Source organism: Tachyglossus aculeatus, chromosome 4 (genome assembly GCF_015852505.1).
Source record: "Tachyglossus aculeatus isolate mTacAcu1 chromosome 4, mTacAcu1.pri, whole genome shotgun sequence".
Classification (NCBI taxonomy): Eukaryota; Metazoa; Chordata; class Mammalia; order Monotremata; family Tachyglossidae; genus Tachyglossus; species Tachyglossus aculeatus.
In genome coordinates this window covers 34,331,015-34,357,994 of record NC_052069.1, presented here as the reverse complement: position 1 = coordinate 34,357,994, position 26,980 = coordinate 34,331,015, and the positions used below count along the sequence as shown (strand labels likewise).

Genomic DNA, 26,980 nt, shown 5'->3' with positions numbered 1-26,980 from the left:
ACGGTCCCTACCCAACAGTGGGCTCACAGTCTAGAAGGGAGAGACAGAGAACAAAACAAAATATATTAACAAAATAAAATAAATAGAATAAATACGTACAAATAAAATAGAGTAACAAATACGTACAAACATATATACATATATACAGGTGGTGTGGGGAGGGGAAGGAGGTAAGGCGGGGGGGATGGAGAGGGGGAGGAGGGGGAGAGAAAGGAGGGGGCTCAGTCTGGGAAGGCCTCCTGGAGGAAGTGAGCTCTCAGTAGGGCCTTGAAGGGAGGAAGAGAGCTAGCTTGGTGGATGTGTGGAGGGAGGGCATTCCAGGCCAGGGGGATTATCATCATCATCATCAATCGTATTTATTGAGCGCTTACTATGTGCAGAGCACTGTACTAAGCGCTTGGGAAGTACAAATTGGCAACACATAGAGACAGTCCCTACCCAACAGTGGGCTCACAGTCTAAAAGGGGAAGACAGAGAACAAAACCAAACATACTAACAAAATAAAATAAATAGAATAGATATGTACAAGTAAAATAAATAAATAAATAGAGTAATAAATATGTACAAACATATATACATATATACAGGTGCTGTGGGGAAGGGAAGGAGGTAAGAAGGGGGGATGGAGAGGGGGACGAGGGGGAGAGGAAGGAAGGGGGATGATGTGGGCCGGGGGTCGATGGCGGGACAGGCGAGAACGAGGCACGGTGTAAATAAGGATGTAAATCAGGGGTCAGCAGTGAGGAGATGAGTTCAAGATTCAGTGAGTAGGCTGCTGTTAGAGGATCAAAGTAAACCTGCCGGGTTGTAGTAGAAAATCAGCAAGGGAAGATAGGAGGGAGCAAAGTGAGTGCTTTAAAGCTGATAGTAAAGAGTTTCTGTTTGAACTTCCAGAAGTTCTTGAGGAGTTGGGAAAAATGGACTGAACATTAAAAAAAAAAAAAGATCAGGGCAGCAGAGTTAATTATGGACTGGAGGAGGTAGGGACAGGAGGCAGGGAGGTCAGCAAGGTGGCTGATGCAGTTGTTGAGGTGCGATAGGACAAGTGCTTTGATCAGCATAGAAACAGTTCTGATGGAGAAGAAAGGGTGGATTTTAGTGATTTTGTGAGGTGACAGATTGAATAGCTGTGTTGAATGAGACAGACAGGTTGAGAATAATGCCATAGTTTTGAACTTGTGACACAAGAAGAATAGTGTTGTTGTGGACAGGGAATGCGCTCAGTAAATGCCATTAATTAATTGATTGATCGATGAGTGCCGTCTACGGTAGTTGGAAAGTGATGAGGACTGAAGACTGAGGTTGGGTGGGAAGATGAGAAACTCTGTTTTAGACATATTGAGCTTGAAGTTTTGACGGGACATCCAAATAGAGATGTCCCGATGGCAGGAGAAAATACAAGACCATAGAGAATGAGAGATATGAGGGCAGGAGGTATAGATTTGGAAATCATCTGCACAGAGATGGTAGTTGAAGCCATGGGACAGAACGAATGGGTGTAGATGGAGAATGGAAGGGGGACCCAGAATTGAGACCTTAGGGACTCCCACAGTTATGGAGTGGGAAGCAGAGGAGGAGCCTGTGAATGAGATTGAAAATAAGGGATCAGAGAGATAAGAGGAGAAATGGGAGAGGAGAGTGGCAGTGAAGGCTAGGTTGGGTAATTTTCCAGGAGAAGGAGGTAATCCACAGTGTTGAAGGCCAAGGAAAGTTAGGAGGGAGTAGAGACCACTGTATTTGGCAAAAAGGAGATCACTGGTGACCTTTGAGGGCAGTGTCCATGGAGTGAAGGGGGCAGAAGCCAGAATGGAGGAAATCAAGGAGAGGAAATGGAAGTAGCAAGAGGGTATGGACAACACACAGAAGGACTTTGGAGAAGAATGGTAGGAGGGGGCAATGGCTGGATACAGTGATTTCAGAGTTGGTATGGGTAGAGATTGTACATTAGGTAAAGATGATGATACTGAGTGCATGTGAAGTCAGTATATGTGAGGGGTGGGATGCAGCACGAGGTAAGTGGAGTTGAGGAGTGAGAGGAAGCAGAAGAGTCATACGAAACATCCACATGAATATTGAAATTCTCCAGGATCAGTGTAGGAAAGGAGAAGGAGAGAAGGACTGTGAGAAAGGTATCAAAATGGTTCAGAGAGTTATATGTAATTTGAAATTATGACAGCTCAGTCCTCACACACAGAGGTTCAGTAAATGGCATATTAAAAAACAGAAAAAGAAACAAATTCAAAGAGATCATTAAATTCTCTTTACCAAATAACCCCATTCAATCACACTAATCAGTTAATCAATTGAAGGCAGGCTCTTTAATGCAATAACGTAGCTGTGCATTGAATATGCCACACATTGCTGAATCACCATGTTTACCATGTCCCATTTACCTAGACATAATGTTTCATTATACATAAATGTAGTTTGATCAGTTTAAGGCACTGAACATGGAAAGAAAACCTTTGTACTAACAAAAAATTGGGTCTGGAATACTACATGAAGTGTATGTTCATAAGTGAATGAGGAAAAGTTGGTAGAGGCTATGGTCAGAGCAAGATTAATTACCCTAATCCATCTTAATATCCTCTTTCTGTCTGCCTTGTGAGCCACCACCACGATCTGCCTGGCAGGTGGAAGATACTTCGAAGTGGCATTAAAGGCTTTTTTTTTTTCTCAATGGGAGATAGAGTAGTCAAAATGCTCACATTGATACTGTTGCAGCCATTAACTAGAGTGGAACAGAAATTGGTCTGCTGGGGCCAGGTTCATTAGTCACCAAGAAATACAGATTGGAGCCTCTAATCTGTGGTACAAATGAATCTTCTGTCACAAAGTGGGAATATGCTTCATTTGCGTAGTGTAAGTCAGCTTTTGATTTGTAATTCAAGGAGTTTTATTAGTCTTATCTGAGCAGTGAAGCTCAATTGAGTCCTACTGAAAATGACACTGGTCAAAAAATTGTGGTCATTCTAGAGTTTCCTTTGTATCTATTTTAGGTATCGATGATTTTTTTTTAACTTGAAGCTCTAATTATTTATTATCATAAAACGTCAGTATATGTACTTCTACAGTGAAATACAAATAATTATCAGTGTATAATGTCCCGGAGATATTCTTCCAGCCGGGGGCGGGAGGGAGGAATCTACTCTTTTCCCAATGAAACATGCATTCTGAGCAACATACCAATTAATACATTTTATAGATTAACTTTTAACCTTAAAGGTGAACTGCAAACCAAAGCATGAAATATTCCATTTCATCAGAATTTCTATACTCCTATTAAACAGACTAGAAAGGAACATTCAGTACATTAACCATCTAAAAACAGACCATCCCACCACTTAAAAAAAAAACAAAACAAACCTCGGGTCAAATACTGTCTACTCTTATTTTACCATCTGAATTTTTTTTTTTGAGATTATGCCAAGTACATATGTATAAGGTCAAACTTGATTTCAATAAAGTACCGAACAGGTGACTATGGAATTTATGTGACTTTATTTAATATGCTGGCTGGTCCTTCAACTTTTGGATTAGTATGATTTGCACCCGCACCGCACCCCCCCCACAAGAGTTACAAAAGAGTTGAATTACAAAATAACAACGCCCAAATTGGAAAGTCTCATTTAATATGTCTTTATCATTCATTTACTACTTCATGGTAATCAAAGTGACAGCTGTAACATAATCAAAGCTCATAGTACAGTGCTCTGCACACAGTAAGTGCTCAATAAATACAATTGAATGAATGAATTCAGAGATTTCCAATGTGGAGGGGCCCTTGAAACAGGAATTGAAAGAACAGTCCAAAAATCACAACGGCTAGATCTGTTAAAGGCTTTTGTTCGATCAGCCTGGTCAATCCCATCATTTAGTACTTAGTTCTAAATATCATTATTAGAATATTCATATTTTATTTGCAGCTCACCTGGTTCTTGTAGTGACTCTTAAATGTTTCAAGATATGACCACTGAATTTAAGAGTACACTACTGGAATTAAGAAAGCAGTAACGTTTCATGCATGTATGACTGCCCAGTCTTTGATATGATAAATCATCACAAACATATGATATATTGAGTTTTTTGTTGGTTTTTTGGGGGGAGGATGTGGGTAAAACAAGGATAACAATAGAGAATAAAATCATTGTGCTATTACTTTCCAATTCAAAGGATTTACATTACTATTCTTGTACTTTTGAATAAGTAGGAAAGTGGCAAAACACTGGAAAAGTTCATTGCATGCTGATTGTGAGAATATTATACCTGTGCAAAGTCAACATTTTTATAGTTGATATGGTGTACAATACACATTTATCAAAGACTGAAATACATTGGATCATGCAGCAAGATGATAAAGCGTGGCAGGTGACAGCACAGGAGAGATACCTTAAGGTAAGCCCTGCACGTCTTCTCTCGTTTTTGGAGCTTTTTAGTAGAAGAAAAGAAAATCAAAGGTTAGACAACATCTTTGGAAAGCTACCAAAAAAAACAAAAAAACCCTAAAATTACTCTGGGATTCCAAATTGGAATCTATCTTGTATCGTGAAAATCCTTTGGTCTTCATGGTTCCAGAAAGGTTTGTGGACACCACTCCTTTCCAAAACTCTCTTATTCTGGATTATATTCTCTTCGAAGCACACTAATGCAAGACTGATTATAGAATAGCTAAAAAGTGATCATTTGACCTTCCTGTGAAACCTATGAAGCTGTATGTACATTTAGAGTTTATAAATTTAGTTAAAAAGTGCATGTTAAATTCCTCCTCTCCATCCCCCCATCATACCTCCTTCCCTTCCCCACAGCACCTGTATATATGTATATATGTTTGTACATATTTATTACTCTATTTATTTATTTATTTATTTCACTTGTACCTATCTATTCTATTTATTTTATTTTGTTAGTACGTTTGGTTTTGTTCTCTGTCTCCCCCTTCTAGACTGTGAGCCCACTGTTGGGTAGGGACTGTCTCTATATGTTGCCAGCTTGTACTTCCCAAGCACTTAGTACAGTGCTCTGCACACAGTAAGCGCTCAATAAATACGATTGATTGATTGATTGAAAGACAGCAACAAACAGGCCCAAGTAGGTTCCTAGGTGCATAGGTGACTCACTGATTTACAGCACTAATGCAAGCAAAAAAGCAAAGGTGAGGCAAAGCAGTTTGTAAATTTCCATTCTTTGAAAACGTACAATCTAAAGGAATATTTGATTACTGTTATTATTATGAAAGTGTGTGTGTGTGTGTGTGTGTGTGTGTGTGTGTGTGTTTTGTTGTCTTTATATTCAAAGAAGCAGTGTGGTCTAGTGGATACAGCACAGGACTGGGAGTCAGAAGCAACTGGGACCTAATCCTGGCTCCACCACTTGCCTGCTGTGTGACCCTGGGCAAGTCACTTCACATCTCTGTGCCTCAGTTATCTCATCTGTAAACTGGGGATTAAGACTGTGATCCCCATGTGGGATATGGACTGTATCCAACCTGATTAGGTTGTACAGCTAAAACGCCAGCATTTGGTACAGTGCCTGGAACATAGTAACTGCTTCAAAGAGATCATTAAAAAAAAGGACACCATTAATGATGAAGTTCACTTATGAATACACCTGTGGCTGAAAAGGCCAATTTGGGCTTTAAATTCCCTACCATACTGGGCACACCAAAAGGTTGTCTGTTGCACTTGATGTTTGAAGCCTCCTGGTATTCAAACATGAAAATCACAATTTTTTTTTTTTGGTTGTGGGGGAGATCAGGATGCTATCTAAAGTCAGATATTCATGATAATAACTGTGTGGGAAATTCCTTTATTTAGCTGCAAGTGGTGCATTTTGAATTGAAGCTGCTGATGAGGTACCATATCAGCTAGTTTACATTATTTTACACATTACTGTTCCGTTGAGCTGTTGGTTTTTGTACTTCTTTCCCAGGAACTGAAACAACTAGGACTAAGGATAGTATTCGGTAGAAAACTGCAGAAAATATAAAGAAGACCTTTAGATAAATCCTGTAAGACATATATACCTTATTATAACTCCGCCCAGCAGAGTCCTTTTCACTAGGCTTTAGCTCTTGCAGCTGAGCATCAAGTATGTCCACCAGTTGTTCCATCAGCCTCACTGAAGAACTCACATCCCCAGCAAAGACCGGTCCTTTGGTGTGCTTAGCCAATTCATTGGCAAGACTAGCAGCATTTTCTCCACTTCTGATCTGAAATGACAATTGATATTATCTCAGCAGGATTCCTTGCTCTGATTGTGGTTTCAAGTCCAACTCCACGCATAACTTTGTTGTGGTGAGTAACCGCTTGAACATAGCTCAAAATCTGCATTGCGTCTTTACTTTTACTGTTTCAGGAGCCCAGAAATAATGAAAGTGTTTTAGGTATTGTGAAGTCAAATTGTCAAGGGGTGAAACCGAGGGTTCTGTCTATCATCATATCCCGACTGAATTACTGCATTAGCCTCCTTTCTGATCTCCCATCTTCCTGTCTCTCTCCACTTCAGTCTATACTTCACCCTGCTGCCTGGATTATTTTTCTACAGAAATGCTCTGGGCATGTCATTCCCCTCCTCAAAAATCTCCACTGGTTGCCCATTAACCTTTGCATGAAGCAAAAATTCCTCACTATTGGTTTCAAAGCTCTCCATCACCTTGCCCCCTCCTACCTACTGCCTTCTCTCCTTCTACAGCTGAGCCCGCACACTCTGCTCCTCTGCCACTAACCTCCTCACTGTGCCTTGTTCTCGCTTCTCCCACCATTGACCCCACGTCCTGCATCTGGCCTGAAATGCTTTCCCTCCTCACTTCAGCCAAACTGGCTCTCTTCCCCTCTTCAAAGCCCTACTGAGAGCTCACCTCCTCGAGGAGGCCTTCCCAGACTGAGCCCCCGACTTTTCCTCTGCTCCTCCTCCCCTCCCCATTGCCCCTACTCCCTCCCTCTCCTCTACCCCCCCACCACAGCACTTGTGCATATTTGTACATATTTATTACTCTATTTTCTTAATGATGTGTATGTATATATGTATAATTCTATTTATCTATTCTGATGGTATTGATGCCTGTCTACTTGTTTTGTTTTGCTGTCTCTCTCTCCCTTCTAGACCGTGAGCCCGTTGTTTGGTAGGGATTGTCTCTATCTGTTACCTTATTGTACTTTCCAAGAGCGTATGACAGTGCTCTGCACACAGTAAGCACTCAAAAATATGACTGAATGAATGAAAAACTTAGTCAAGCTTATCATGGAGTAGAAGCAAAAATGCGGTGTTGCATTACTAATATTCCAGTTGTTAATGTCAACTTTAAGACATGTACTCATTCTATCCCATTCTTCTGCCAACGAAAAATCTGCTTGCTTTCTGAAGATTTGGTTACACACCTAATGGTATCTGATTTATTGGAGCAATGAACTATTTGTCTTTTGAACATCAACAAAGGAAACTGAGTTAAATAGGATTAATACTAACCATTCACTCATTAAAAAGCTTAATAAAAATAATACCCAGAAGCATATACGTTTCATTTCCTATAAATGGTACTCAAGCTAAAAACTATGCATTTTGCTTATAAACTGTGAACAAAGAACAATAAAGTTGGTTTCAACATACAAAGTTGAATTATTTATGTGCAGAGTTAAAGGCCTTAATCACCCGTGTATATCGTATTACAAGGTTCCAACCAACCTTCTGAGCCAGCTGATTCACCCAGTGTGAGGTGCAGTTGCTAAGATCAGGGCCCTTAGGGTTCCATGTTCCAGTGGAAACCATGCAGAGATACGAGGCAGTTCCTACAACAGATGTGGAGCACAACGGTGAAACTAAAACCATTTGTTTTTCCTTTTGCACGCATGCATGCATTTGAGAAATCAGTTAATGACGATCCAGCTCTGAGAGTTAAATTTTGAATAAACAGTAATGGAAGCAGTTGACAATAACTGACAAAATGTAGGGAATAACACAGATTACAAACAGTAAATATGAAGTCAGCATAGAAATGTCAGACATTTACAACAAACAAACAAAAAGCCCTTGATTTTCTTGGAGCTCATCCAAAGCAAAGCTTGTAATGAGAAAGGCAGCTGTAAGCAAGCCTCAGTAACAGTCTTCGAGTTTGACCTGGATCTTCAAGTCGGGAGTGAGGTAATTCAGCGCCTGGGCTCAAATGACTTTTTCAGATTAAAGCCTGCACACTGTCCTGTAGATACCACATTTTAAGAGTAACCAAAATCATATGACAATCGGGAAAAAAAAAAAAAACCCTCTCAATTTTCATGAAAGAATTCCTCAGTGCTTTGAAAACATATTTCCAGGATATCAAGATACGCTTTTTAAAAGGAAATACCTCGAGTTCCTTTGGGACAGGGGCGTTCAACCATCATTCCCCTTTGTGTCTGAGGCCAGCTAATCCTCCTGGCATCTGAAGCTTCGCAGAATCTCTCTGGTGGAGGGAAAATACTTGTTACAGGAGGAATTTTGGTTGTAGAAACTGCTGGAGGTGGTTTGGTCCCTTTGCTTCCTTCCTTTGTTCCTCCAGATAAAGTTGTGCTCATGGGGCCTTTCTGTGAAGTAGAGCTTGTGGTGGATACCGTGGTTTTGAACAGCTCGGCTGAAGAAGTTATTGTCACTGCTGTGGTAGGCACTATGAAGAGAAGATTAGTATGTTAATCATACTAAAAATAGCACTGTCACTGCTATCAGTGGTTCAGCGGTCAAAATAAAATTATTTAAGGGGCATGTTTACAATTTTCTTTATTGGATTTGGATTTATATTTTGACTTTCTTAGAATTAATATTTTCGGGTAGAATACTAGATATACCGAATAATTTTTAATTCTCAGCCAAATATATATTTACAACCATCTCACTGGCAAGAACTGAAGATCAGGCTTCTAGAGCCTAAAACAAATTATGATTGTACATGACAACAATGAGAAATGCAATTAACTACACTTTATTCCATCTAGAAAGACTATAAAATGGACTGATTTAACCTGATATGCTGTAAACAATCAAGTTCAATGTAACAACAGAAATCTGAGTGCAGTACATAACTAGGCCATTTTAAAAAAATCTTTAAGTCACCAACTCTGCACCTTGCAGTAAAAAATAATTACTGTAACATCTTCCAACCCATCAGTCATTCTTGCTTGAAAGATTTCTAGCATGCCTGATTAGATCCAAGAGAAGTAAAGCCTAGCATTCTTGTGCTTAGTGTTTGAATATCTTTAATACCCTCATTTTTGATAGAGAAGCTAACTCAAGGCAGAGGCAAATGTACGCTTTTATGTCAAAATCACATAGGGGTAGTTTATGTAAACTATTGACTCCGACCTAATGCAGTAGGGAAAAAAAATACATAAACCACAAATGTTCAAAAGAGAACCCGTTAATTTTCTATTCTATCTTCAAAATTATAACAATGTACGCCTAGTCACAGAAGTTGAGACCAGGGCTATGGTAAATATTCAATTCAAATCAGACCCATTGGAAGGAAACGGAATGAAACTATTCAGTTAAATTGTTTCTCCATCAGTTACTTCTTCGCCTATTTCAAACTGGCAAATGGACTTCTTTCCTCTCATGTCCTTGCAGTAATAGTATTAGGATTAGTAATATTTATTAAATGCTTACTCCATGCAAGAACACTGTACTAATCTAAACCTTATGTACGTATCTGTGATTTACTTATTCATATGAATGTCTGTTTCCCCCACAGACTGTAAACTTACTGTAGGCAGTGAATGTGTCTACCAACTCTTAGACCGTATGCTCCCCAGTGCTTAATACAGTTTTCTGCACATGATAAGCGCTCAGTAAATATGACTGATTGATTGACAGACTGACTGTTTACTGGGAAAGAATACACTCATGAGAATTAGACATGGCCCCCGTTCCTCGGAGGTCTCAAATTTAATTTATCCATAAATACAAACCCAAAAAGTATTTTTAAACAGTACGCTTATTTCATTCAATGCTTTTCTGTGGTTATTTCAGAAGCCCTGCACCAAAACTTTGAATGATCTACACTTTATCACTAAATTTGGTAGTAGTAAGTTGATTCGGCTCACTATTTAAGACAATTTTAGGAGCGTATCTAACTAAACTAACAATTTTGTGTAAATTCAGATTTTCTTAGACCATGCTTATCAACCCCCAAGGTCCGAATACATTCATAACTTCTTAAAAACCTAAATTTCTCACTAGCAGTAAGTGCACAGTACTGTTCCTGCCTTTCCTTTCCAATTCAAAACTGAATCTTCTTGAGCATGTGTTTTATTTTCACATTGTAATTTATTGACTGTTTGAGCGCTGCCTATGTATTCCAGTTGAACTTAGTGCATGGCAAGCTGCCGCAAAAACCTAATCCAACCTGTCTATCTTTTTTGTAAGCACTTGCCTGACATCTTGTGAAACCTCTGTAATTTTCTTTTGATTACAATGCAGTCAGGCTTTCAGTGCTTTCTCAATTAACATTTGTCAAAAGCATCACAATCATTTGCTGAACTGTCAAGTAACTGCTGCTGAATCAGGTCTCAGGGAGGGGGGCTTAGGAGGAAGGAGGTGGTAAGTGAGAAGAGGGCAAAGGAAAGCAGATTAGCACTATCATCTTAAGCATCCCATGACACTCTACTAATTAGAACATATTTAATCATTGAAATCTCTACTAACAATATTGCAATTAGAACTCTGTTATTAAGTCCTTATTTTATGAAGTTCCTGTATCACTTAGGTTATCCTTATCTCAAGAGTTAGGTGTCGGTAAGAGGACTCATAACAACCATCTCAAGTTGTTGGTAATAGGAAGACAATCATAAAATAACATATAATTCCCCACAGTCCTTTAAATACAGATGAACTTGTCGCAGTACCGACTTTAACCTAGTACTTAACATCGTTTCAGCTCTCTGCAATTGAAATGTATTTTAATATGACAGAAATGGACCAATCATTAAAGAAAAGCCATTTCATTTTTAGTAACATAAACATACCTTAGTTAAAAACACTTTCAACACTACTGTCTCCAATCTACTTCTTTGAGTTCCCTAACTAGTCATGATTTTGGATCTCATTTTCTGTTTTAATAGAAATCAACAAATGAGGAATTTGGTCTAGAAAGCTGTAGGATCCTCTGGGTTTTTCTTTCCTAATGCTGAAAGTAAAAACGATCTCCCTGAAATGAAAAATTCTTTTCATTAACGTGCTCCTAAAATAAGAAGGCTGGCCTGCTTATTTTTCCCTCCACTAGGCTGTCAAGGAGATATTTTATCTGGACTGATTCATATTTCAATGCAAAGCCCCACTAATACAAATCAATTCCCTTTATCATCAAGAGTTTTCACTTTTTCTGGATGCAGAGGGCAGTTCCTAAAACTAAAGCTGCTGGGGGGTAACAAATAAATCCAGACATGATCCCCAAAAGATTCCAATCTAACAATACATCACAAATAAATGTGCACCTTGACAAAAAAGTGCTTAGTATATTGCTCTGCACATTGTAAGCACTCAATAAATATGGTTGATTGATGGACAAAAAATCCAGAACCCTAAAGTCTGTGGACTGTTAGAGAAAAGCAAATCCCACATTAAAAAGTTGAATTACTCTGAGGCTAGTTTACAATAGAAAGTCATCTAGAAAATTTAAGCTCTAAAAATAGGCCATGGCTTCAACTATGTAGATATTCCAGATACAAAAATCCAGGAAATATATCTGATAAAAATACATGAATGATCAGGATAATTTGTTAATATATAACAACAAATAACAACAATAATTGTGGTATTCATTAAGCATTTACTATGTGCCAGGCACTGTACTAAGCACTGGGGAAGACACAAATATCGAGGTAAAACATACCCTCGTCCCTTGGACTCAGAGTTTAAGTAGGAGGGATTACAGGGATTTCATCCTCATTTGACAGATGTAGAAAATGAGGCAGAGAAGTTAAGTGCCTTGTTCAAAATTACACTTACAGTCCTCTCACTCCCAGGTCTGTTTTCACTAGACCACGCTGCTTCTCAACTGTGTTCAATAAAAAAACAAAAAACCTAATAGAGAACTTGGTAGAGGATGAAAATTCTAAGATTTTTAGATCAAGTTATCTGTTTGAAGCCAAGAGGACGTTCTAAAGCAAAGGGAAATAGAAAAATTGATAAAACTGCTGAACACACAACTGCGATTTTATTTTTTCCTTTAAAATTATTTTAAAGTACTACAGGGGACTGGATTATAGATGACAATTGAATAACATGCTTTCAATTTTTTTAAGAGTTAGGTTTTTGGTTTTTCCCCTTACTGAATGACTTGGGGAAAATACCTTTTGGTGGCCCAACCTTCTATTTCCCCCTTATCTATTGCTATAAAAGCAGCCATGTAAAGAAAAAGGCTTTTGGCTGGAATAATAATCATATTCATTTATTGTTATATGAAAATATAATTATTGTTACCATTTATAGTTTGGAAAATTAAAATGAAAATTCATCAAATCATCCTTAAATTGAAGTCTACAAAAATATCTCATCACAGTTTCTTTGAACATTAATTACCAAAGAAAAGATGTTCATTTGTATTTGGCTTAATTTTTTCAAGAATTTTAATTATTCTTATAGATTTATAGTTTTTTTCCATTCTTCTAGCTGTGAATTTTCTGAGCTCGTTGCAAATCACTCAAGAATGATCAAGAATCAAGGAAAAGTCCCAAAACTTTAAAGCTATTGATGTGAGCATGAATATTATTCCTTACTACGTCTAATGGCATGATTATGTACTGCTGTCACAGACCACAGTTGGCTAGAGACAAAAAGACATTTTCAAGTGGTAGTTTATAGAGCTTTTCTTACGTCTACTCTGGAAAGCTGTGTAGGAAGACAGAATACAGGCCAGGATTGAGAAGTAGAGAAAGAAAACACAGAAAACACAAGTTGACACAGGGTCAGAAAATAAAGTGAAAGTCAGAATTAGAGAACAGGATATAAACAATACCGATCTGCTGCTTGGAATAAAACACTGGGGTTGGATATTAGGGAAAAGATTTGAAGGTGGAAATCTCTGGTCATCTAGTCATTTGTGGAGTAGTCCTATAAGGGAAGATTTTAAGATATGTGATTACTTAGTCCAGAAAGAAGAGGCTGATGGGGATAATTAAAATTGGAAGGGAAACAATGAGGGAGGTGCTTATATCTTTGAAATTTCCACTGAAAAGTAGAAAAAAGAAAACACATTGAGTGGAGAGTTTTATAAGAGAAATACAAAAAACTTTGGATGGGGTTAAAAATTGGAACAAGCTAACAATGCAAGTTATACAATTTATTTTCCAGGATATATTTAAAATAAAGAAAGCTCTGCCTTGTATGGTTTAGACTAAGTCCTAAATAGAGATAGGAGATGAATTAGATGGTAACTGAAAGTGTCCTTCAACACTAGGATTCTGTAAATTTATAACCCAACAGAAAGAAGTTCCTAGAAACTACTATGTATTGCTCAATTTAACAGTGAGCTTTTGGGGATCCAGGAGAAGATAAAACACGTATTTATGAGAAGAAGTCAATCTTCCATATTTTCAGGAATACACTACCAGGAAGGTCATAAAGCTGAGAAGCAAATGGTAAACTCATGGCTCACAAATTTTAAAGATAGCTTTTAACAGTAAAATTGTACTGGTTGTCCACAAGCTGTGGAAACACCAAATTCCCTACCCAATCATGTAATTGGTTATTCAATTGAGTTTATCCATATAATAATAATAATAATAATGATGGTATTTGTTAAGCACTTACTAAGTTCAAAGCACTGTTCTAAGCGCTGGGGAGGCTACGAGGTGATCAGGTCATCCCACGGCGGGGGGGGGGTGGGGTGCTCACAGTTTTAATCCCCATTTTACAGATGAGGTAAATGAGGCACAGAGAAGTTAAGTGACTTGCCCAAAGTCACAGAGCTGACAGTTGGCGGAGCCGGAATTTGAACCCCTGACCTCTGACTCCAAAGCCTGTGCTCTTTCTACTGAGCCACGCTGCTTCTCTATCATGGGCAAGGTGATGGAAGGTTGACTTTTTAACAGTAATAGTCAGGTTTATCAACAATGCTTACAAAGTCAAGATTAATTTTTCAATTTTAAATTCGATTTTAAAACATATAACTTATATGGTTTACCACAATATCTCATGTCCAAAAGAAAGCTATCTAGTGGAAGAAAATACTTAAGAAAGTCCATAATATACATAAAGTCACATTCTGGAAATAATCTATTCAATGGGTGGGCTACGCATCTTTACAGATTAATATGTATAACCAGAAAGTCTTTACAAAAGCATGCATTTGGGGTAAGGAAACATCCCAAATTTGAGTATAGGAGAACAGGCAAGAGATGCCAGTTTTAGTAATGGGATTTTACTGGTGTACCTGGGAGCTGTCAAAATCAAGACAGACATATAGATTAGGGATAGAGGCTCAAAGAACATGTCAGTGTATAACTCCCTATGAGAAGCAGGGACACAGATGCTGAATTTTCTAAAATGATTTAAAATTAGAGGCTCCAACAGAGGAAGCCATAACTTCTGCTCTTTAGGTACTGACCTTATGACACCATTCGCTACATGATATTAAGATACAATATCTTATAAGAGACCTAAAAAATATGGTGCTTCATTTAGATGACATAAAGATGATCCTCTCCACCCCAACCTAATGACGACAGCAATTTAGATCTTTTAAACATCACGATGCAGTGCAAAAATATAGTGTTTTAGTTATCTCAATGATTTGAACCATTAATTTGGATTCTTTACCATACACTTTTGCCTTGCAAATGGAACACAAGAGTTAACAAAAATCATGTATTTGCAATACTATGAAACTGCATTCATGAATTTACCACTGATATGAGGGCATTCTATTTTAATGAAAAAGAAGTCATAATCCCTTCCATTTCCCCAAGAAAAAGCAATTTCATTGAGAGTTGAACTGAAGAACAGAAAATTATTTTTAAGGACTTCTCCATTTCTTTCTGGCTGAAATGATTCCCTGTGTGTTAACTTGCAGATCAGGTCGGTTCCCCAGAAAGCATTATTTTGCAAAACTAATACACTGTATCTTTTAGTCACTACAGAGAAACTGACTGGTAAACACATGAATTCACTGGAGACAGGTACATGCAATTTTACAATGTCACAAAGCCCAGAAATATTTGAATGCTTTTTGTTTTTTTCCCCCCTAAGCAGACAGTGGCAATTTCAATCTGGTCTGCAAAACTTCAGAACATTTATGCCCGGCAATGCACATTAAGCCTACTAATTCTCCAGAGACGTTCTAACACACATTTTCCTCAACCACTGGCGCCAAGAAGTTAAAAGGTCTGCACATAGATTGTAATCAATTCATAAGTCAGGTAGAAAAGCATAAAGCCAACAGGTTTCTAACTGAAAATGCATGGGTTAATATTTCATTTTTAGCCAAGGAGAGCTAAACTGGCCCAGAATGACATGACTCCTTAATGATAAGCTATCTGAAAGCCTGTCGGATTATGATAAAAACGGATTGCTATGTTTAAATGAGAACGTCTTCTTCTCGTCACCTAAAGTTAGGAATAAACCCAATACTGGAAAAAGAACATAAACTGCGATTCTAGCATATCAAATGATTACCCACACTATTGCTTTTCCGGCCTCTAAGAATTTTACCCTGCTCTCACTCAATGGAATTAAGCGAATGGAGTTGCATTTTATAAAGGGATATTTTAATATAAACAATTTTACAAATAAAATATCAATGGTAGTAATACATCTCCCTACCTTGGGCAGGATCAGGTGGGCCGAACTCCAGAGAATATCGCAGAATGAAATTGTTGTTCCATACGTACAACTGATTATCTCTTGGGTTGTAATCCACTGCAGCAATATATTGGTACTGGTTGGGGAAGGGCACATCGACATATTCTCCTCGATTTAACCTGGTGTTGTAAATGTAATCAATTGCATTCTTGCCCGTTTCACTTTCATTGTCCTGATACACTGACCGAACTACATAGAGGACTCCACATATCATGAAAGCGTTCGAGGCAGCACGTTTGTCATATATGGTCTCCCAAGTTGCTTCAAAGCGAAGAGTGTATGGGTTCAGTTGGCTAATAACTATCATTCCATTGTTTTGTTCAGTAGCATAGATGACCCATAAGCCATTTTCATCAACTGCCAAGTCAATATCCGTCTTCCCTCCCCATCTATATGGTGAAGTATCATGATAGTTGGCATAATTAATAATGGCCTCTCCACTCTTAATTCTAGTCCTCAGGTCAAACTTGACAATGTTCCTGGTTCTTTCTTTGTTAAAAAAAACTGCACCATCATATACCACAAATCCAGTTCCATCCACGCGATTTGGAAGTTTGTAAGTTGTTGTTTGGCGGCTGTTTTGGAAGTCCTCTAAAGATGCGTATTCTATCAATGTATCTGTACGGTATGGAGTCCATGGCATGAAATAAATTTTATCTGCAGCCTGGAGAGGGTCTTTGCACCAAGCACCTGCCTTTTGTTCGGCTTCGTATATACATGGTGAATCCATGATCGCTTTTAACGTCCCAGGGCAAACAAAAACTAACATTCACAGAGAGAAGACAAGAATTACAGCAAATTAAAAAAAAATACCCAGAAAACCAAGGTAAATTTGGTAATGATAATGAGTCAGGAAGGAAAGATCCATTTTATTAGCACTCAATTATACTTTATTTTATAATTAAGGTAGTTATCATCCATCTTTTTTAAAGTTACCATATTCAATGTACCAGTATGGGAAGTGGATGGAAACTGTTTTCACAAGAACAGAACAAACTTTAATGGCACCTAAATATGTGAGTACACAAATACGTGAACTAAGCTCTACAAACTTATAATTACTCCCGCATCTTGTCTCAGTCTTAAGTTTTTAGCTGGCATCTATTAGTATAATAAGCATTTCATCCCACCTAAAGAAAACTGCAAAATGAAAATCCCAACATAGATGTTTTTCTAGAATTTTACATAGGGAGGCCAAAAACAGAGGGGCCTCAATCGAGAGGCATCAGTATACAAAAAAATGCAATTAGGAAGAGAGAAAAGTAAACATAACTAAAGCGGTGAATGAAACAGACCTGGAAACCCTGTAACCATGGCATGCTATGGAGAGGGTTCTGGAAGCCAGGCAAGATGACACTTCAACAAGAAAAAAGTACCCGAGGGTGTGAAAAAGGAGAGAGTGACAGAAAGAGAAAAAGAGGGAGTCAGAGGGGTCCCCCCAAGGACTTCAGAAACTAGATCCCACCACCTACTTGAAGCAGCCATGTCACTTTATTGCAAACAGTCGGCTTCTTTATGTGGTGCGCTTATGAGATCCTGTTGATTATCTTAATATCAGGAGAGTTGTGAGGGAGGGGAAGGGAGGAGATTAACATCCATAAGGCACATAACAAGGAGCTGGGAGGTTGGACTGTATACGTTATTTACCTTTTTGTTCCACTTCTATTTTAAGCATCGGAAGAAAAATGAAAAAGGTGCAAGGAAAAAAGAAAAAAGATTAACATAAATTGATCATTAGTCTAAGACTAAATTAGTAATAGATGCTAAATATAGGGAGAGTAAGAGCTGCACTACTTTGGATAAAGAGAAATACACAACAGGATAACCTAGCAGGAGAAAGATTCTAAAATTACATAAATGAACATGGATCAATCATTTTAGTAGATTTAAGAGGCAATACAGATATGTTGGCATGTTGCTTCACTTAGTGTACCTGAATAAATAATGAAAGCATTCTCTAATGCCTGTGAAACATTCCCTTCCCTCCCAAAAGTCACTCAACATCCTGTCAGCTTTATTTTATATATGCATATTTCATATAAACACACATATATATAGGGACAAAGATATCTATCGCTTTATATTGGACTAATTGGGTTCTCAAATCCAATCAAACTTGTTGGGAACTATATTTGACAAATGAAATAAAACTAGATTTTTACAAAATTATGTTTGTTTGTGAATTTTGTCAAATATTTAATACACAATAATATGGGCAAATATAAGGGAGTTGATATTTTTCCACATATTTGAATATAGCTCATGTGTTTTAACTCTCATCCCTTCTGTTTCATTTCCCTTACTTTAGAGTACTAATTTCCAACTATAGCATTACTTTTTTCACTAAGAATAAATTTATATATATATATATATATATATATATGTATATAACGTATATATGGATTTTTAAATCTAGAAATTTAAAACTAGGGTTATAAAAGGAGTAAGGCAAGATACATACAAGGAAAAAGCAAGCATAGTAGGCAAGGAAAAAAAGGAAGAAAAGAATTACTGGTTAGCTCATTTAGACAATTCTCTATCATCAACTCACCACGGAACAGCAAGCTAGCATGCAAAGGCAAATCATACCCAGCATACAAAGTGAAAACTCCCACTGCACATATCCCATAAAGGAAAACTTTTGTCATAAAACAAACCTGATTAACAGATTTGTATTACAGGGGCAATTTCCCCTTCCAAAAATGGACTGGAATGGACTAGATACGTGAATGGTGATGAATGATGAATATAGACGTAGTTGTTCTTCACATTTGAAGAAAAGACAACCACAGAGAGTAGACTTCACCTATAATTGCATATGTGATTGGAAAGGCCAATGTGGGACCGTGGCCCCTGCCATAGTGTCACATATATGTGAACCACATTATGAGCCACAAAAAGGATTTCAGATTGTTAGGATATTTTGGAATGCGTTGCTTGAGCTCATAAAAGGACCAGAGCAATTTCACAATGATAATATGAAATTAATTGCAAAGATACCTCACCTCTTGAGTGATTACACAGGGCGCTACAAGCAAAAGGCACATTTCACACCCAAATCATGTGCGATCGGCTGGCATTTTTAGTTAAGCAGTAATTGGAAGATAATTTCACTCAAGAATAGGTTGTTGGTTTGGGGTTTTTTTTGCCTCTGAAATACCATTTTTCCAAACCTCTGTTCATTTAGACATCTCCAGGTAATATACTTCCTCCTTGTAATTTGTAATTCTGGATTTATCCAAGTGAAGAGAACAGATTTTAGGGTCTCAGTAATTCGGTGTTAATGACTTTCAGATGATTCCTTTACAGAACTATTATGCATGAGCTTAGTCCTCAGGAAAGAGCAATATTGTACCTGCTTAGAATCAATAATGGTGTGACAGTAGTGGAAGGGCAAGGATAACAGAAATCATTAATGGTGTGACTGTTTGGAGTACATTTATGAACAGCTGAGCATTTTTCAGGGACGGATGGGCTTAGTAAGGTAAACAAATGGATAGAGTTCAATCAGTATGGATGGACAGATAAAACATTCTTAAAATACATATTTTTCTGTCCAAACAGGGGTAGATAAGTTCAGTCTCAGATAAAGAAATTGTTGTTTCTTAGACTTGACTTTTGAATTAAATGTAGTAACTATTCGAGGGCTAAAAAGTACAGGGTTGCTACAGAAAATATCTAGTAGGTAATTTTTAATTTGATCAATATTACTCATTAAGGACCAAGCATTGCATAAAAATTTTATTTACATTTCCAGTTCTGGTGAAATTTCAGCTGTAAAATCCAAGGTTGCATTTATTTAATTTAAATTGATGGAAGTTAGTGAATGGATGGATTGTGAAATTGTATACCAATTAGTTGATCCAGCCTTCCAAATAAGTAGAAAATGTCAACCAGCCCACAACTTTTTTAAATGAACCCACCATCACTACAGAAACTAGATGTATTACTAGTAAAACGAATGAAAACAGCAGTCTCCTACTGGCTCCATATAAATTGCTTTTCACCCAACAAGAGTGAGCAAATTCTTATTTGTAAGGCTGGTCTGATCAATGTGCAAATTCAGCCAGGTATATGTACTCTTCTGTAGGCCAGAAAACTATAAGGAACCAATTTCTGCTCTCAGACACTCACACACAACACCAACTGACATCAAAAGAGGTCTGTATAGACATGCAAGACAACAATTTGGCCCAGAGAAGCTAAAGCCCACATACTCTGTACTTGGAGTGACACACAATAATTTCACTGTGGCATAATTTCACCTGTTCTTGGCATAACTCTATGTTAAATTAGAGAAAATAGCAAGAAAGCCTGTGATACCATTTCCAAGGTCTTATGATAATATAGGAACAGACAACTTGAAAGTACACAGCTAAATTTTGCCTTACTTTCCTAGATACACAAATTGGTCAAACTCTTCATGAATGGCTCTTCCAAGTTGTTGGCAATGATGAAAAAAAGTATGCAATGTATGTTTGGCTGCTTTAATATTACTGTGATGTAACATTATCACCAATGGGAACAACTTCAGAATTTAGTACACTTGGTGATTTTCTACTGGACCCAATTAACGTCCTCAAATTTCATGAATACGATAATTACCTGACACCGTATTAGAGGACGAGGGATTCTGGGTTATGTAAACTTCTGCTTTGCTTTAAACCTGTCCTAGTGCCAAGTGATTTAAAAGACTATACATATTGTATGATTATTATATTTCCATTGAAACAAACCCAACCATGTGGTAGAGGAGCAGAAGGGTGAGAAGATGAAGGTCATGAAAGGAAAGAATACTACATAACTGAAGTTGGAGAATATGAAGAAAAATTTGAAGAAAATTTAAAAAAATGAGGAAACCCAGTTTAGCTCAAAATTTGAAAAATAAGGATCCAAAATGATCTCAGGGTTTTTTCATGGAAGAAACTGTGCAATTATTTAGTGTCACTACCGTACAGGTTACACGTACAATTTCCTAACATTTAACTTGGGAGAGAAATAAAACAGACTCATTTTTGCATCATGCAAACATCTAAAAAGAGAAGATCGATGGAATCACCGGTAAAGAGAAGAGGGATTTTTCTAAATACAGTAACAATATGCTAAAATACAGGGGGCAAAGATTCATTATACTTCTGATGAACTGAAAAGGTAAAAATTTTTGTTGGTTAGAATTTCCAGAAGACATCCACCCTTTTCTCTTTTAAACAATATGTGAAATTATTTTAAGTCTGAAAATAATATTTGTATAATACTGTGTTCGGTTTATGGTCTGGGTTACAGGAACTGACTCTGGGGAGACAAAACTGTTGGCAGCTCACACTGCTCCCATTGTTGGGAAGAAGACGTTATCCTCTTTTAATATTTGAAACAAAAACCATGCTAAATCCAAGTAAAAGTGACTATGGAATAAAATAATTTTGGTTAATTTTGAAGACAATGCAATGTTCCAATAGTGAACGGGAAGAATGATTATACAGTCCACCACTATTACACACAGGAGGAATGAGACTAAAGATCACTACATAATAGGCTTCCAATCCTACAAATGATATGGGGAAAAAAGGAAAACCCCAAAACCATCCATTTCACAATAACATGGGAACACACAGTGGAAATGAAAAGAAAAAATGGCCCGTGTCTGGCCTTTAATGGATGCTCTAAGACTAAAGTAGGGAAACACAGTTGGAAGATTCAAAAATCTGCATTGTTTTAAAAGAGCAATAACCATCATTGACATTTTGTATATAATTCTTTCTGGGCCAGGATTCTTTCCCTTGATTTTTAAGATCCTTGATGCCATAATTTGAGTATGTTGACAAAACAAATGAAGTATTTTTCCTGCTCCGGAAACTAAATATTTTTTGGTTTCGGGGAGTAAGTGTAAACAACTTCAGGTTCAAATGTCCAATATTTTATCTGAATAATCCATTTTCGATTTTAAAATACCAAAAAACAGAAGAGGGTGTTTAATAGAGTAATACCATGAGAAACATGGCATTTAAACTTTCAAACTCCCCAAAGGTGGCTTTACATATTATGTTTAAAGGTTAAAATGCAATTCAAAGAATTGTGAATTCCGGCATCACAAGGATTTAGACATTAGTTAAGGCTAAGTTTTTGAGATTTAAAATATTGCTCTGAAAAACGATTTCATCTGATGTTAACAGAGCTGGCTAAAATCATTTATTCTGAAGTGAAGATAGTTTTCTTGGAGTATTGTTTTTTCATATAAGAAAATACTTTGTTTTTCTGACTCTGAATTTGCTGAATTAATCTATTGAAGAAAAACTCCCTTATAAAACTGGACAACAAGAGAGCCACTTGCCTCTGTTACCTCACTGGTAGCTTTAGCGATGTACCAAAGTAACCACAACAGCAGGTAGCCTTTCAAGTAGCTCATGATTAAAATTGAAGTCATTTCCTTCTTTAGAAGACTGGGAGCCAAACCAATTTGTCAGCAACTGGTATTGGGCAGAAGTACAAATTTCTATCTGGCCTATTGAATAGCTAATTCAAGTTTGTTTTCTGGAAAAACACTCGCCTTAAAAGCCAAACACTTAAGAACACAGACAGACACTTGGCCAGCAACACACTATGGCTTCCTTCCACACTTCATGAAGCTAATTGGAGGCCCTAGTCTGTAAGTGCTCTGCATGCATAATGGTTCTGTAGGCCATAAACATATGCTTCTTTTGCATGTAGAAGTGTTAAAGCATCAATTAGGAAGACTGGAGGAAGTGAACAAGAACACAACGTTTATACTTACTGTAAGGAACACATTCATATTGGACTTCAAGGTATTTGTATGTTCCAGGGCAAGGGTCAGGAAACACATCTGACCCGGTGACTACTATACACTGCGTTCGGTTGTTACACCTACAATGAAAAGAGATGCAAGCTCATTAATTCAAACTCAATTTTGGTTGCGGGTTTGTAGCCAAGGAACACAGATCAGCTGTGATTCTTCTCACACTTGGGCAGTCCAATCAATAAACAATATGGCTAAATAATATTAGTTCAGTCAACATCCATAAAAAAAGTTTCAAGACCACATTTCCCTCACTTCCATGCTTAACTTACCTTATCTCAAATTTCTATGTCAAAGTTGGGTTTTTTTAATGGTATTTGTTAAGTACTTACTATGTGCCAGGAACTGTACTAAGCCCTGGGAAAAAGATACAAGCTAATCAGGTTGGAACACCTGAGGATCACAGTCTTCTCTCCACTGTACAGATGAGATAACTGAGGCATAGGGAATTAAATTATTATGGTATTTGTTAAGTGCTTAACTATGTGTGTGCCAGGCACTGTACTAAGTGACCTACCTAAAGTCACACACCATACACGTGGGATTAAAACCCAGATCTTTCTGACTCCCAGGATCGTGGATACAATAGACCACATTGCTTCCCACTGACATTGATCTACATTGATCTTCATTTTTAACTCAGTTCCTTTTTAAGAAGGAAATAACTAGCTCCTTGGTATTAACTTAGGATGCATTCAAATTAGTTTAATTTTTAGGCTTTGTTAGATTCAGTTATTCTAAGTGGTCTTCTTAAAATAGCACCAGAATCCATGTTATCTTCAGCTATGTTAAATAAAATAAAGCAAAACACCTCAAATGTCCCTGACTGAAAAGAAAAGAAATGGGAAAGTAACTGGTCAGAAACTGTTTGGAGAATAAAGAGGCAGAGAAAGTTGGCTGGTCTGTTTGAGGGGGTTTTGTTTGTCAGTCAATTGAGTAAGAGAAGCCAGACTTGAAAGAAATCGTTTGGCTTTTGACTCTAGTTTTATGTCAACTTCTCTTAAATATTAGATTTGAAGCAATTGTAATCCATCTCACATCAGTGTGTTTTGCTTCTTACCGATAATAGTTGTGATATCAATCTGTACTTTGAGTCTTATAACTCCTAAATTGGTGCAAGCAAACAGGGTATATAAAAAGTGTGCTATCCTAGGGAATTATTTATGGGTTTACAAAATAGCAATACAGTACTATTTGAGAGGAAATTACCTCTCTTGACAAGCAAAGTAGGAATTAGAGGGACAAGCCTTTTCTACAGTAAAAGCAATCTGTTTGCTATCAGCACAGTGTGTATATTAATGCTTATATACCAATGCTATCTGATTTTGACTGCAAACACCTAGAGGCCAGAACCCGGCCCCTGAACTTCTTTTACCAAGTGCCGAGAATATATAATGAAAAAACTGAAAAAAAACCTGAAACTGTCTTATACATCCTGAAAAAAAAATCCTCACTGAAAAAACTGCAGAATTTGATTAATTTAGGAATGAAAAATTACAGAACTCGAAAGAATATTTTCCTTATTTATTACTACTTCTCTTGGATTCTCTACTACTTCTCTCCCATTCCATCCTGGTCTTCTCTTCAAGGTTTTCTTAGTTCCTCCATAGTTTTTTTTTCAGATATGGGCCAGACTTTTTCCTCCACTGTAGTACCCTTGATGCTAGTGCTTGCCTGCTCAGTCCTTTCACAGTCACCCCTTCTTTCTTTCCCCTTCCCTTCAAGTACTCTAATAGTATTTGTTAAGCAGCATGGCTTAGTGGAAAGAGCATGGATTTAGAGTCAGAGGTCATAGGTTCTAATCCCTGCCTCTGCCACTTATCAGCTGTGCGACTCTGGGTAAGTCACTTCACTTCTCTGTGTCTCACATCTGTCAAATGTGAGCCCCACGTGGGACAATCTGATTCCCTTGTATCTACCCCAGTGCTTAGGACAGGCACATAGTAAGCACCTAACAAAAAAACATCATTATCATCAGCTGTGTGATTCTGGGCAAGTCACAACTTCTCTGTGCCTCAGGTACCTCATCTGCAAAATGGGGATTAAGACTGTGAGCCCCACGTGGGACAACGTGATCACCTTGCATCCCCCCAGTGCTTAGAACAGTGCTTTGCTCATAGTAAGCGCTTAACAAATGCTATTATTATTATTATTAAGCACTTACTCTATGTCAAGCACTATTCTAAGCGCTGGGGTAGATACAAGCTAATCGGGTTGGACACAATCCCTATCCCACATAAGCTCACAGTCCTAATCCCCACTTTACAGATGAGGTCACTGAGGCCCAGAGAAGTTAAGTGATTTGCCCAAGGTCACACAGCAGACATGTGACATTACTGAGATTAGAACCCAGGTTTTTCTGACTCCCAGGCACTTGGTCTATATACTAGGCAATGGTGCTTCCCACACTCAGCATTCAGTTACCATGGATTAATGACCTATTTCTTCTACTGAAGTCTGTGTGTTTCAAGAATGTCATGGTTTTATTGAAAGTTAAAAAATAATTTTTTTAAAAAGGAAATCACTTCTCTGATGGGGATGGAAGATCAAGTTGAGACAATCTTGGACAAGCTGGGTAGCAGTATGTCAGCAAAATTAATAGTTTTAAAAAGGTTTTAAAGCACAGGTCTCAAAACAAAGCCTAATTTAGAGATGACGATTTGACATTTGGGAAATCTAATAGATGGGAATAAAAACAGATTCCGAGTATTCTCTTATGAAATTAAAATTAATGACTGCAAATAGGAAAAGCCCTGGTTTCCATTTAGATCAATTAAACTAGTGGGAGAAAGATTTGAAAGTCCACTGCAGTGAATTGTTTAGATGACAGATTACACTGCTTTAGCCATGGATGCCCGGTTAAAAAGCCCAGCAAGGAACTTCAGAACGCAGAGTCGAAGTCAGGTTGCTAGGCATGCAGCTTCCCGTTTAATTTGAGGAAACTCACTCCAGAGTCAGAAAAGAGGCATAGGGATCCATAAGGGGGAACGCAGAAATGAAGTCAATCCCATGAAATTGGTGAGATTGTGGCATTACATTTTTTTCAGTGATATCTGTTAAGTGTTTACTATATTACCATAATTATTCATATTATTACTATATGTGCCAGACACTGTACTAAGCACTGGGTAATTCATTCATTCATTTATTCAATCATATTTATTGAGCACTTACTGTGTGCAGAGCACTGTACTAAGCGCTTGGGAAGTACAAGTTGGCAACATTTAGAGACAGTCCCTACCCAACAACAGGCTTACAGTCTAGAAGGGAGAGACAGACAACAAAACAAAACGTGGACAGGTGTCAAGTCATCAGAATAAATAGAAATAAAGCTAGATCCACATCATTAACAACATATATAGAATAGTAAATATGTAACAAGTAAAATAGAGTAATAAATCTGACCAGAGAACAATTCTTTTAAACAAGAATTACAGGAAACCACACACTTTATTTGTAATCCAAGATAATCAGGTTGGACACATTCCCTAACCCACATGGGGCTCAGTCTTACTCCTCATTTTATAGATGAGGTAACTGAGGCACAAAGAAATGAAGTGACTTGCCCAAGGTCACACAGCAGACAAGTGGCAGAGCTGGGATTAGGACCTATGCCTCTTCTGACTGTCAGGCCCATGCTCATCCACTATGTGACACTGCTTCTCATGTTCACCACCATTCACCTTCTCTCCACTCATGTTTTATACTACATATACAAGGAAATTTCTGATAGCGTGGAGATCTGTTAACACAACTTGAAAACAAGAAAAATGATTTGGGACACCACATGTGTTTGAATTTCAGAAGGATTTTCTATGAAACCACCTTGTACACACAGCAGTGAAATTTAAATGATCTCTATCTACACTCACTCCCTTGGTCAACTCATTCGCTCCCAAGGCTTCAACTATCATCTCTATGCTGATGACACCCAAATCTACATCTCTGCCCCTGCTCTCTCTCCCTCCCTCCAGGCTCGTATCTCCCCTGCTTTCAGGATATCTCCATCTGGATGTCTGCCCGCCACCTCAAACTCAGCATGTCCAAGACTGAACTCCTTGTCTTCCCTCCCAAACCCTGCCATCTCCCTGACTTTCCCATCACTGTTGATGGCACTACCATCCTTCCCGACTCACAAGCCCGCAACCTTGGTGTCATCCTCAACTCCGCTCTCTCGTTCACCCCTCACATCCAATCCGTCACCAAAACCTGCCGGTCTCACCTCTGCAACATCACCAAGATCCACCCTTTCCTCTCCATCCAAACTGCTACCCTGCTCATTCAATCTCTCATCCTATCCCGACTAGATTACTGCATCAGCCTCCTCTCTGATCTCCCATCCTCGTGTCT

The 26,980-nt window shown here is 37.8% G+C and overlaps 1 protein-coding gene across 9 annotated transcripts in view; it reads right to left on the bottom strand.

The window, feature by feature from the left end:
• Positions 1-26,980, bottom strand: part of ADGRL2 (adhesion G protein-coupled receptor L2) — a 240,018-nt gene that overhangs the window by 43,389 nt on the left and 169,649 nt on the right. For 3 of the 9 annotated variants that reach the window (XM_038745862.1, XM_038745863.1, XM_038745864.1), the window contains 7 exons: positions 22,589-22,698; positions 17,467-17,481; positions 15,781-16,581; positions 8,339-8,635; positions 7,681-7,784; positions 6,023-6,208; positions 4,390-4,428 (listed from right to left, as the gene is read on the bottom strand). In XM_038745862.1, the coding sequence (XP_038601790.1) occupies positions 4,390-4,428; positions 6,023-6,208; positions 7,681-7,784; positions 8,339-8,635; positions 15,781-16,581; positions 17,467-17,481; positions 22,589-22,698 (1,552 nt within the window). The remainder of the gene's footprint in view (positions 1-4,389; positions 4,429-6,022; positions 6,209-7,680; positions 7,785-8,338; positions 8,636-15,780; positions 16,582-17,466; positions 17,482-22,588; positions 22,699-26,980) is intronic. The other 6 variants (XM_038745865.1, XM_038745866.1, XM_038745868.1 and 3 more) reach the window with 2 other exon arrangements.